We start from the raw sequence: 13306 nt of genomic DNA, 5'->3' as shown, positions 1-13306 counted from the left end.
GAACCAGTGGCAGTCACCATGTGCATCATACCCTTTGGGTACACTGTGGTAGAAGAGGGTTGAAAACAACTGTTCTTCCCTGGTATCTCCCTCCCTCCATGCCTACCACTAGTTTCTATTCAGGTAATAAGGATCCCAGTTTGACTTTACTGAGAAGAACCAGTTTACCTAACTGAAACACCTGGCTCAGAGATTTCTGAATGTGATAGGGACTCAACATATCCATATCACCATCATCCTTTTTCATATGAGGGAAAGAAATGACCAGAGGAGGCACATATTGCCTCTGAACACCTATTACGTGCCCTGTGCTATGGTGCCTGGGAACTTTTCATTTAATCTGACAATAACCGTGTTTGGTAAGTGCTGGTGTTATCCCCATTTTATAATCCTAGAGAGTTTAAGTCACTTGCCCAAGAAAACAACTAATGGAGCCAGGATTGAATTCCAACTCTGCCCGCCCCCACAGTGCACCGATTCTGTACTTCTCCAAGGACAGAACTATAGCCAAGGGAGAGAAGTTACAGGGACAAAACTCAGGCTCCTTAAGATTCAGCCCTTCCCAGTCACTAGTGCTTTCAACCATGAAATCGGCCACTTCACAAACACCCGGTGTCCTGCTGGGAGTGTTGACAGGGACCATCTGAGGGTCACACAGATGGGGTGCCTGCACTGGTTAGGGCTGGCCTTCCTGGTTCTTTCCTTTAAAATTCAGTGAAGGAATGGAATTGCTTTGTGTATTTCAAAAAGTGACATTAGGCCAGGAAATGAAGGAGTCAGAATTTGATTCAGTCTTTCATATGCCAGTATGTCACTACATTTTTGAGGGCCTCGTTGCAGGAAATGTGAAATAAGAAAAAAGTATCCAGTTCATAAGGAGCTGCAACCTTGGGATAGTTGACATTGTCAATTTTAATACAAAGGACCTGGAATATTATAATGGTTAAAAATAGTGCTAAAAATTGTACAAACTATGGACAAGTTTTTTCCTCATCTTGTCTGGCATAAACTGCTAGTTATCCCCAATATTCCTTCCCTTCTTTTAGTAATGTAGTTTTATCTGAGGGTACATTTCTGTCCAACTAAACACCACATTATTTAGCTTTTTTGAAGTTAGGTTTGGTGACTATTTAATGAATTCTGGTCATAGGCAAGGGAGTGACGGCCTTCCATGTACAACTTCTGGCTCATATCCTTAAAAGGAAATGGCGTGCCTTCTTTTTTACTTTCCTACTTCCTGCTCCAGCAGAATGTATGGACTGGAGCCTGAGATAAAAATTTCGTGTTGAGAATGGCAAAGCAGTAAGTTAGCAGGAGCCTGGTCCCCATGAGTATAGATTCCCATGTTAGTTCAGTGTCTTATACCCCGGACTGTCATGCAACAGGGAAATAGATTTTCATCTTATTTAAGTCACTCTTACTTTGATTCTGTTATTACAAATACATAAATATCCCAACTGAAGATTTTGCATGAATATATCCATGTCAGATTGGCATTTTGAAAAAGAAATATTTCTAAGAAAATAATATTAGGCATATAAAAAATACAGCTGAAGTAAAAAAAAACCAATAGGACAAAATTACTGTTGTGAGAAAAAATCAAACATAATTACAGATTTTTAAAAATTGAAACCATGTACTTGGTATACAGATCCTGTTACTTTTCTTCATAGAAAGTCAACTACTAAAATATTGTTTCATTATTGTTGTATTTTTTTTCTTCTTGGGCAATTTATCTTTTCAATCTCTTCTTTGCTGCTATTCCACCCACACATTCTGCCTCATGCTATTGGGTCATTTCGATTTTGTTTCCAAATGCCTCATGTGACTTTGGATGGGCAGTAGACAGAGGAAAGTTGGCACTTGGAAATGAGGAAAGAGTTATATCCTCAGAGTATACACTGGAGGTTTACAGAATACCAATGTGTTCACAGTTCTAAGATTACAGTTAAGAGAACTAGGTCATTCACACCTGCCCCAGTAATAAAGTCTACAAATATTATGAAGGCTTTTAGGTCTTAAGTTCAGAAGATTGAAGTTCTAGAGAATCTATGACAAGATGTACTTGTTTCTTAGGAAATCAAATTTCTTTTTATGATATCAAATTCAGGGCTAAAGATTTTTATGAGTTTATGCTGAAGGGAATTCAATCAGGCCAAAGGGGATCCATCTGGAAAAGACAAATGAATTGAAGAACTGTTCATCTCCATCTCTCTAAAGATTCTAGTGGCTCTGAGATCTTGGCAAAGCAGGAATAATAGGCCTATAATCACTGAAGCAAGTTAATATAACAGATTATCTGGGGGATCGAATACTGAAGTCAGATGCCTAGAAGACTGGATATAGGACTAGGGAACAGGGATCAGGGATACACTTACTATTAGCCACAGGAACTTCCGTGTTCTATTCAATTCTGAATGCAGATGCAAGGGAGAGTACAACAATTGACTTTTATACACTTAGTGCTGCTTTATCTGGTGGTTTGTCATCCTTCTATGGTTTTAAGCCTACTTAAAGAGTTTATTATGACAGTAGTCAAACCAGGAGGTGAAAAGTCCTACGGATGCTGGATGATCTTCTTGAGAACCATCCTGGAAGAATACTTCCCCCACCCAGATAGCATCATTTTGTATTGTCCACACATCTCAGGACATGGATATTTAAGATGCTTATAGCTATGATATCTGGGAAGGAAGGTGTACTGTTTCTAGAGAGCTGAAGATGCCACTTGGAGTATAACATGAATTATACCTGCCTGAGAAGGGAGATTTATCTGACTGATGAGTCAGAAGTGTCTGTCCACATATTCCTGAAGAAGGTAAGAAAAGAAGACTTCTGCTTGCTCTTATCATGTTCTTTGAACTGTTTTTCCCAGGGATCTCCCAGAGACTAACCATCTTGGAAAAACAAAGGGAGTCAAATAGAGCTGAGATCCAAAGACTTTATGCTGCCTATATTTAGCTAAATAAAAAAAATATGTTTAATACTGGACATGGAGGAAGCATAAGAAGAGTAGTTCTTCATGCTAAAGAATGCCAAGGCCAGAGTTCCTGAAAATGAAGACCCAGAAGAGATGAGAATCCAGGAAAGAAAAAACTAGTGACCACATGCATAGATGATTATACCACCATCTCAGGCACTGTCTTAATATACAATAAGGGAGAGGTGACTAAGTTAATAGAGTTGGTATGGGTAATTCCAATATATGCAGAAGTCCTGGATTTTACCTGTATTTGTGCAGTCTGAGCTACATGGGTCAATAAAGTTATGTGACCATTATGCCATAACCAAATCATATGTTCACCCAATATCAAAAACTGATGTTTTCTGGAATTATGGGGTTGGTTCATGGTAGCCTCATCATTGATCTGTTAATGAAACACTGCAAAATAAGGAGAGTCTAGGAAGATTCTGTGAAGACAGAGAAATGCATCACCTCCTTTTCTGTAGGGCTTGTTCACTCAGTGTATTCCAAGAGGCTCTTGAATGCATCTATATGAAGGGAAGCATATCTCAGTAATTAATATGTTGATTTATTTTTAAATAACTTAAACAGAAATGATGTCATTATTACTTTGAATGGTATGAACTTTCTGAAACACTTTATCAAACTTTCCTGGGGGTGGAGTGGAGGCAGGATAAGAGAAGAATGGAGGCACTTTGGATTGTGTAGAGGGAAATGGGGCGGGAGCCAGTGGGGAAAGGAAAGATAGTGGACTATTACCCTATGTACATGTATGATTACATGAATGGTGTGAATCTACATTGTGTACAACCATAGGAATGAAAATTTGTACCCCATTTGTGTACAATGAATCAAAATGCAGTCTATAAAAATTTTAAAAATAATAATTAAAAAAAAAAAACTTTCCCCAGGGGTTTAAGAACCAAAAGTAGAAAATGTATTTCCCAAAAGTCCTAGGCCTATGTTAGGAACAGGAGGACAGGGAAAAGGTTGTGAGACAGGGCACTAGGGAATCCACCTTACCCATAGTGACAAAAGAGGACACCAAAGCTGTGGGCAGAGGTGGGTCAGGAGGAAGCAAAATGGGCCAGTGCCTGGGGAGAGAGAAGAGGGAAGAAAGGGAGTGCTGGGAGAGTCAGCCCAGGACCCAGAAGTGTCCAGAAAGAAGCAGGGTCCTGATCACACATTCACTAATGCATTCTCCAACACCTGGTTCCTCCAAGGTGAAAGCCAACGCTGTTAAAACAAACAGGCACAAATGGCAAATGGTAATGACCTTGAATTTCCCTTACAAAGACCCTGGGTCTTCTCAGTCTTCAGTGGGCACTTGGTCTGGCACATGCAAGTGTTTCCAGGTCTTCCTGGCCACTTTGTCACCCACATTTCCCCACAGTCCTGGAGTATGTCACTGTTCTTTATATGTTGGCTTCCCTTGCTGCTTAAAGGCAAAGGGTGTGTCTCATGTATTTCAAAGCTCTGACACTTGACCTAGGGTCTGGCACTTAGTAAGACGTTATAAATGCTTGTGTGAATGATGTGTGAAAATCTATGATCTCGTCTTTGTCTCATCTGTTTTTTTTCCTTCATGCTGTGAAATATTTTCCTTTGGCCAGCTCAGATTTAGGTTCTATGCAATTCATTCTCAAATGTTGTATTCTCAGGACTACTTTATAACTTTTTTTCCTTTTTGTGGTACTGGGGATTGAGTCCAGGAACACTCTACACTGAGGTATACCCCCATCCCTTTTTAATTGTTATTTTGAGACTGGATCCCACTAAATTACTGAGGCTGACCTTAAACATGTGATCTTCTTGCCTCAACCTCCAGAATCACTGGGATCACAAGCATGTGCAACCAGGCCCAGTCACTTTGTAACTCTTAAAAATTTTTGAGAAAAAAATGAAGAAAAACACAAAAGTTTATTAGTTCAAAAATGATGATAACTGGTTGAAGATGTATCTCAGTGGTAGAGTACATGGTAAGTACGTACAAGGTGCTGGGTTCAATTACCAGCATACACACACACACACACACACACACACACACACATACATACACGCACATGAGAAATGAAAAAGAAAAGATAGTATCAAATAATACAATTGCTGAATGCAGTGGTGTAGGCCTGTAATCCCAGTGATGGGGAGGCTGAGACAGAAGGATCACAAGCTTGAGGCCAATCTGAGCAACTTGTGGAGACCCTCTCTCAAACTAAGATGAAAAGGACTGGGGGTGTGACTCAGAAATAGAGGTCCTCTGTGTTTAATTAGTACCTCCAAAAAGAATAATAATAAGAAGGAGGAGGAGGAGAGAGAAACTAATATAAGTAAATATAAACAACATATTTTTGTATTAAAAACTCATTATATTTTCTTTAAAAAAGATTTTAGTGGAGGAGGCTGGGGATATAGCTCAGTTCATAGAGTGCTTGTCTGTCAAGAACAAGGCCCTGGGTTCAATCCCCTGTACCAACTGCAAAAATTAAAAAAAAAAAAAAAGTAAAAACGGCATTGTGTCACGTTCGCAAATCTCTAAGTCTCCTTGATAACTGATTTAACAAAAGACAACTGCTTTCACGTTTGCTTCTGCATTCAATCTTTTGCAATATGTTGCTTTATTGGAGTAGATGAAGAAATTATGGCCTTGCACAATTATGTTATTGGGTAAGAGAGGACATCACAACTCTCCTGAAAGGGTCACAGGAAGCCCCAGGGCTCCTCAGAGCATGCCTTTGAGAACCATTCTTTTATGCTCATTTCTGGCTCTAGAACCTCTCCCCTGTCCTGAGGATCTGCCTCAACATAAAATTCCAGGCTTCCTGCAGTCACTACCAATAACATGAGCAGATTATTATCATGTCCTTATAACCCATACCTGTGCAACCTATTTCATGGTCATCACAGGGTTTTTCATGGAATGTCCCCCAACAGCCTGTCAGACACCACTGAAGATCCTTACTCACTAACAAAGTTCCATAGGATTCAAGATGTTCAGATTTGCTCAGGTCATTCATCTAGCAAGAGGCAGAACTGGCACTCAGATCCATGCTGTGTGATGTGAGCTCCCTGCCCTTTCTCTGGCCACTTACACCACAGGGCCACAGCCTGATCTCATCTATAGCAATCCAGAGCACTGACATGATGTTCAGTCCTTCCCTAATTTATGCCTTGTAGTGGAGTGACCACTGATATTTATGGAGAACCTACCTTGGCACCATGTGATGTACCGTCTCTGGTTTCCACCAAGCTCAGTAAAGCACACACTATCCTCTCTTGAGAAGGAAATCAGGCCCAGGAAGATTTAAGCATCTTGACTTATCTTGCCAAAGACCTGTGACTAATCACTGATAACACCATCATTTGAACCAGATGACTTTATTCCTGGCACCAATATGCTGTCTAGTCTACCTCTGTGCCTTCCTTAATCTTGGTTCCTTGTGACCAGTTAGTTATCTTCTGCTATCATTACAGCCACATAGGAGCTCACCGACAGACACAACATGGTCCTCCAAGATATTTCTGTTCCTTTCCTTGTAAATTCTAGAAATGCTTAGTCAAGAAAGACAGCTTCTTGCTGGGTATGGTGGTATAAACCTATAACCCCAGCTACTCTGGAAGCTGAGGAAGGAGGTTTGAAGTTTGAGGCCAGCCTAGGCATCATAGCATAATCTTGTCTCAAAAACAGAAAATTTAAAAAGTGCTGGGAATGTAGCTCAGTGGTACAGCACTTATCTAGTATATGCAAGGCCCTGGATTCAATCCCCAGTATTTGGGGGGAAAAAAGAAAGAATTTTATTCCAATCTCCACATTCATTGTGTCCTCTCCCAATAATGCAAGATTCTGCCAAACTGTGGATGGAACCTTGAAACCTGCTGAAAGAAAGCAGAGCAAACCAAGGTAGACATTTCTTTACAGCCAGCAATGGGTAAAAAGCATCCAGTCAACATTAGTAGATGGGCAGACATGAGTCACAAAGTCCAAGGGACTCTGCCCTCCTCCCCACTCCATGGTGACCAGACCCAGCTTTGTCCTGGCTCAGAGCCTCTCTACCCAGGGCCAGGCCCAGGTGCACCTTTGAGATAACAATATGTCTCCTAAAACTAGCAACCATTGTTTTTACACAAAGACCTTCAATGTCTCCTCCTTAACAAAAGGTCACAGCCATCCTTCCTTACAAAAAGACAAAGAAAGGACTGGAAACCCATTCATCAATATCATGGTGGTGGTGTGGGGGCAGGCAGGAGAGAGAGGCAGGAAGATCCTTCATCCCAGCACTTTCTCTGCTGAGCAATAATAGCTGGGACAGGATCAAGTCCGCCCATCAGGAACTCTTCTGAATGATTGATCTTTCCAGAACTATTTGTAATGACAACAAGGACATTTTCCTAATCTTCGGAATGGAAATCATAACATCTATCCCTTACAGGATTGCTGTCCGGTGGGATGAGATCCTAGTGTGGAAGCTCTTTGTGAGGCTTCAAGGGCTGCACAGCTGATATGAGAAGATGGATGGTCCCCCCACTTGGCCTGATCTGTGCAGCCAGATCAGACTCCAAATAGCCTGATTTCTAGGCTACCAAGTTCCTGGGATAAAGCGTAGCATAAATGTGGTCAGCATGGCTATGTGTGCTGGGTTACTAGGGCCCATCCCAGGCTGGACTGCTGCCCAGGCGATGTGAAACTGTACTGGCTTTTCTTTCGGCTCCCAGGAACCAGGTGCTGGAAATGAGAGCCCTGGTGCTTGGTTGCCCACCGAAGGTCGAGTGGTCCAGCTTCTCTATGATCCCCTTCTCTCCCTTTTCCTTCTTAAAGAATCTCTTATGCAATTTACACAAAATAAGTATGTGTTATACATTAAAACATGAGAAAACTATCCACCTCATTAGTAATCAAACACAAGAAAATTAAGGCAAATTGTACCGTTTTACACCTATTTAATACTAAAAGGTATAAATGAAAGAATCCAATTTTGATGAGGTTAAGACAAAATCAATGTGATCTTATACCACTCGTGGCATAGAGGCAAAATTGTAGCACAAAGCAAGTACCAAGGAAATAATTCCATTTCTTGGTTTAATATTATCACTCTTTAGAAGCTCACAAGGAAACAATTCAACAAAAGTGAAAAAAGAACAGTGTGTGTATGTGTGTGTGTGTGTGTGTGTTTACACTCATAAAAGGCAAATATTGAAATAATAACATAAATGTTTTATTTAATTGCAGTATAACTGAAATCATTAAAGTAAAAATATATAAAATACTTAGAAACATGAAGACATTTAAGATGTATTTCTAAATGAAGGTTTGTGACATCACACAACTAGGTAGTATTGATCACCTAGTATTGAGAATGTATCACCTATTTGCAGATGGCAGATTTCAAGGAGGCTAACAGAGCGGAGATCAGATGCTAGGATGCTGAGGCCAGGACATTGGAGAGTGCCAAAGTAGCCTTATTGAGACCATAATTGAGGTCCACATTGCTAAAAAATTTGCCTGAAAGAAGGAAGAGGCAGGGAAAGGATGCAACTAGGGTGAGTATTATTTTGCTAATTGTTGTGGGGACTAGAGAGAGCATGGCCTCAGAATATGAAGTTCTCCAAATTCTATTTCATAGAGTTCTTGTGGAGGCTGGCACTTTGTGGATGAAGACTTTAAATCTCAAGGTCAGAGGCAGTTAAATGGCACATCTTCAGGTAGTGTAATGAAATGATTTCAAGAACTACCAAGATCCCAACTCCAGAGAAGTTTGAAGGTTTTCAGAGATTTAAAGGCTATTTTTCCTTCCATTAGCCTCCATAGCTCCCTGGGTTCATGATGTTGCAGTACAGATTTACAGTCTGCACAATAGGCTTCATTTACCATGTCCCAAAAGACATTGTGCTAAATTCTTAGTGTAATATTTGTGGGTTATTTCATTCAACCACCAAAGTAATCTTATCAGGTAGATATAACCACTACCCAAGGCTAAGAGAAGTTAGCAAACTTGCTCAAGATCACACTTGGAAGTGCCAGACTTTGAAGCCAGACAATCTGACTTCAGAGCTCCAGTGCTTAACCAGTATGCTAAATCAACTAAGCTGATTCAGTGACCCTGATAAGGATGCCCTGAGGGTTAAAGAAAATATGTCACCAATGTGCTAACCACAGGACAATTACCTTTTCTCCTCAACTTTACCAGAGACACCTCTTTGCCCCAAGGCCTAGGCCTTTATTCTGCCCTACACCTCCCCCACAGATTTGGGAGAACTCAAATATATCATGTCACTTCTATGCTTTGAATCCTTCAGTGACTCAGCGACCCTCAGGACAAAGTCCAGTTCCATGTTGTTCAAAGATGCCCTTGCTGACCTTCCCTGCTTACACAACAACCTTGTCCTCTTACCTCTCTGCTCCTCCCCATCTCTGCTCCAGCCACACTGATGTATCTTCACTAAACCATGACCTCTGTCCCTGCTGGGCCTTGGCACTTGCTGCCCCCTCTTCCTAGAAACTTCCCCTCTCTTCATTTTCCTTTCAAGAGGTTAAATCCTCATTTCTCAGTTCTCAACTTGGACGTCACTTCCTATGTGTGCCCCCATGTATCCCCCAAATCTGGATCCACCAGAAGTAATGGCATACCAGGTTTCAACTGTCAGATTGCCCAAGGAATATTTTGTCCAATAATGGGCATCAAATTGGTCAGATCAGGCAACCAGCATAGTGAACATTCTGAAATGGGTTTTAAGATGTGCCAGGCACTGAATCATGGCATTCACAGTTAGTAACCTACACAATTCTCACACAATCCTTCTGGATCGAGTAGTTACAGATGAGGAAACTGACAATCAAAGAAATGAGACAACTGACCCAAGTGTCCCCAAATGGTGAATGGTAGAGTGTAGTGTCTGAATCCAAATCTGTGCAAATTCAGAGCTCACACCTTCAATCTCTGCATAATACAACCACTGGACACCATGTTATGATGACTGCTTTCTTGAGAAAACAGACATTATTTAAACTGGAGAACAGATGACTGAGGAGAAACATGGTCACTATGTTCATTCCAACAGTTGAAAGGCTGTCACTTCAGAAAGTAAATGGAAAGTAGCTGTCTTGATAGAAGAAAGTCCTAAAAAGCAGAATCTGAACCCCTCTGGGTAAAGGCCCAAGTGTCATTCATCTCTGTCCCTCAGTTTAGTGTCTGGAACAGCAGAAGACGCTCCATAAATGGAAAGAAAAAGAGCTGCCCATGGTAAAATGTGTTCCCTATGAGACTCTGAAACCCCCATGGACACTCCCAAAGGGCTACTTGGACACCAGCAAAGCCATGTAGGAGGGTTAATAGGGAAAAGGTTCTCTGCTTATTCTGTACCCTTGAACCAGAAGAAACCCAAAGTCTTTTGTCACTCCAAGGTTCTATAATTATTGGACTGAGTCTTTGACTTAGACTTTGGCAAGTCACAGACCATTGGCACTCACAAGTGCATTGAGCTTTTAGGAAGTAGAGAACATAGGCTGTTAGGACTTCTGGGTTCCAGGACCCTAGCTTCCACCCTTCCAGTCCCATACAGAGGAGTCAGAAATGGTTCATGGTAACTCTACGGGTCTAGAAAGCTAATGTGGAACTAGAGATGACTTGGTCATCTTCAGAGAAAAGCTCTGCCTGTGTATTTCAATTGCAGTCATGGGATGGGAAGAATGAGGAACCCTCATTCCTAGCAGATGGTTAGAATGAAAAATCAATAAATCAACAAATGAGTCTCTGATAGTCATGTGCTGAAAGGAATTGAATGGGTCCTACCATGTGAACTCTGGCCTGACCACTGCCCCCACACAGTCTCCTCTGCACTGTGTTGTGTGTAGGAGAGAAACAACCAGATCTGTCCCCACAGCACACAACCAGAAGCAAACAGTCCAGCTCCCAGGGAACCACACAGTGTGGATGATTCACAGAGATGATGACATTTCCCATCAACACCTCTGTTATGAGACCTTCACATCTCACTTTGCAAGGATTTGTGCACCCTCAAATCACAGAGGCTGCTGAGGATGAGTCATCTAGTAAGGAGGCACCACAGCTGGGTTGCCTCCTCAGTCACCACACACGCATGCACACGTGCGTGTGCACACACACACACACACACACACACACACACACACACACACAAAACACAACACACAGGCAGCTCCAGTAAGTGGAGCAAACCCCTCTTGTCATGCAACTTTTAAAGGAAGGAGTGAACGGAATAAAGCTTGTACCCTGATCTATACAGCCTAGTAGCCTCTGTGTGGTCCAACTTCATTGTCACCCACAGTCTTTGACTCTGTCTGCCATAAGCTCCCCGCCATCTTTCCACTTGCTTCTCTGAGCTTAGAGATCAAACCTCCCCAGCTTGGGTGCACAGCTAGAAGCCTCACAGAAGCTTCCCCGGCTGCCTGTGTGTGTGGGCTCTACCCTGGGCCCCTAACCACACCCTTCACCCTCACCCTCTTCTCAGGGATCTGAGCTTGAAGCCTCCATAATCATTTTCTTCTGCCCCTAGAGTCATGGACTGAATGTAGCACAGTAACTACACACATGAAAACCATAAGCATAAAGGAGTGATCGTCCACTCTTTCCAGAAGGGTTAAAAAAACTTCCATCTTTGAGCAGAAAACAGTGGCTGCTGAGTCAGTGACAGGAACTTGAACTTCGAACCTGGATTCCCCTTGCTATTCTGGGCATCCACTCTCATGAATAGCCTTTCTAACAATCTGCCTTCTTCTATTGACTCAGTGACAAGTTCTTTGTCAAAGAAATACCTTAGGCTGAAAAGGCAGTAAATAGGAAAGGTATACAAAGTTTTTTGATATACAAAGTTCCCAGGGAGCAGTCTGCTCATGCAGGTGGACACTGCCCCGCAGGTGTCACTCGTGCACATGTGCATGCAGATGTTGCACACACTGCTCACAGACAGACATCCCTAGAGGCAGATGCTACTTACACAGACAGATGTCCAGCAGGAACACAGTGTACACCAGAAGCTCCCGCAGGGTGGTCTTGACATACAGTTCTCGGTTCTCTGCTGTGTTCTCAGTCAAGGTTGTTCCCCAGAGTCCTAAGGGCATTGGAGAGATGCCAGCATGTTCCCCTCAGTATCCCTCCCACCTATGCCTGCACTTCACCACATCTCTTTACCATCCTTTGTCCCCGGACAGAATCTGGCTGCTCTACCCACACCAGGTCAGCCCTATTCCAATCCCCCTGAAGCAGATGGGTGAGGGCGCTGAGCCACAGAGAGTGAAGTCATGAAAGGGAGGCACCTGTTCCAGGTGGGGAGATCTAGGGCCTCATCAGAGCTGTGTCCTCCCTCAACCTGACTCCCACATACCCCACTGCGTCCCCAAAGATGACTGTGCCAGGCGCCCCCCTGGCAGACCATAAGGGTGGCCTCTGTCTCCTGGGGCCGGGCTCTAAACCAGGCAAGTTACAAAGAGACACTGAGATTTCACCTCTTCTTCAGGTCACCTTCCTCCCCTCAAAGTTCCTGGTTCCCCAGGGAAGCCCTCCCCACACGCAATACCTCTGATGCTGTGACAGATATGGAAGCAGCAGCTGGATACTAGGGTCTTTTGTTTCTTCTCCTGGGGTTCATCTTCAGGCTTCTTGGGTTGTGGCTGTGGGAGCCCCACACTGGAGATGGTGCAGATCCTCAGTGTCCCATGTGGAGAAGGGGGACCACTGTAGGCAGGGTTGTCCCAAGCTCTGTTCCCCAGCTCCTGCAGCTCCTGCCCTTCGGGACTTTCCACAGCATTCATGGGGATGGAGGTGGAATCCTGGCACCTCAGGTGCCCACTCTCACCTGGAGAAATGGGGGACAAAGGCACAGCCTGGTCTACCCAGCAGAGAGCCAAGTAAAGGGATTCTGAGAGCAACTGCTCTCATGCAGCCTCTGCCTCCTGCCTTGGGAGGAAGTCTGTGACTGGCTGGGGGAGGGAGCAAGGAAGGAATGAGCATGGGATGACCATCAATCCTGTCAGGGATTCTCTCTCTCTCTCTTTCTCTGCAAGTCTTAGGGCACAAAAGAAAGGGGCTTTGAGGGAAATGGGAGTCAGGGTTTGAGGAGGAGAGAAGGGAAGGGGAGGATAGTGTGCAGGCAAGAGCAGTAGCAAGGATGGTGAAGAGGTGAATTCTGGGGGAGCAGATGGAGCCTGGGGAAGGATGTCCTGAGTCCCAGTGGAAGAGGGGATGAAGGGGTAGTAAGAGGAGCTAAGGGAAGAGGGAGGCTGCCAGACTCCACTGTGGGTCTGAGCTGATTTCCACTAAAAGCACCTCAAAGGGCCAACATGGATTGGAGTGGGGAACCAAAGTGAGAGAT

At 43.3% G+C, this 13306-nt stretch overlaps 1 protein-coding gene across 1 annotated transcript in view; it reads right to left on the bottom strand.

Moving 5' to 3' along the window:
• PKD2L1 (polycystin 2 like 1, transient receptor potential cation channel) overlaps positions 1–13306 on the bottom strand; it is a 261390-nt gene that overhangs the window by 16230 nt on the left and 231854 nt on the right. The window contains exons 4-5 of the mRNA XM_079137455.1: positions 12512–12790; positions 11933–12046 (exon numbers count right to left, since the gene is read on the bottom strand). Of these exons, the coding sequence (XP_078993581.1) occupies positions 11933–12046; positions 12512–12790 (393 nt within the window). The remainder of the gene's footprint in view (positions 1–11932; positions 12047–12511; positions 12791–13306) is intronic.

Source organism: Sciurus vulgaris, assembly GCF_902686455.1.
Source record: "Sciurus vulgaris genome assembly, chromosome: 4".
Taxonomy (NCBI): Eukaryota; Metazoa; Chordata; class Mammalia; order Rodentia; family Sciuridae; genus Sciurus; species Sciurus vulgaris.
The sequence above is the reverse complement of the archived record's forward strand: the minus strand, read 5'-3'. Positions and strand labels throughout refer to the sequence as shown.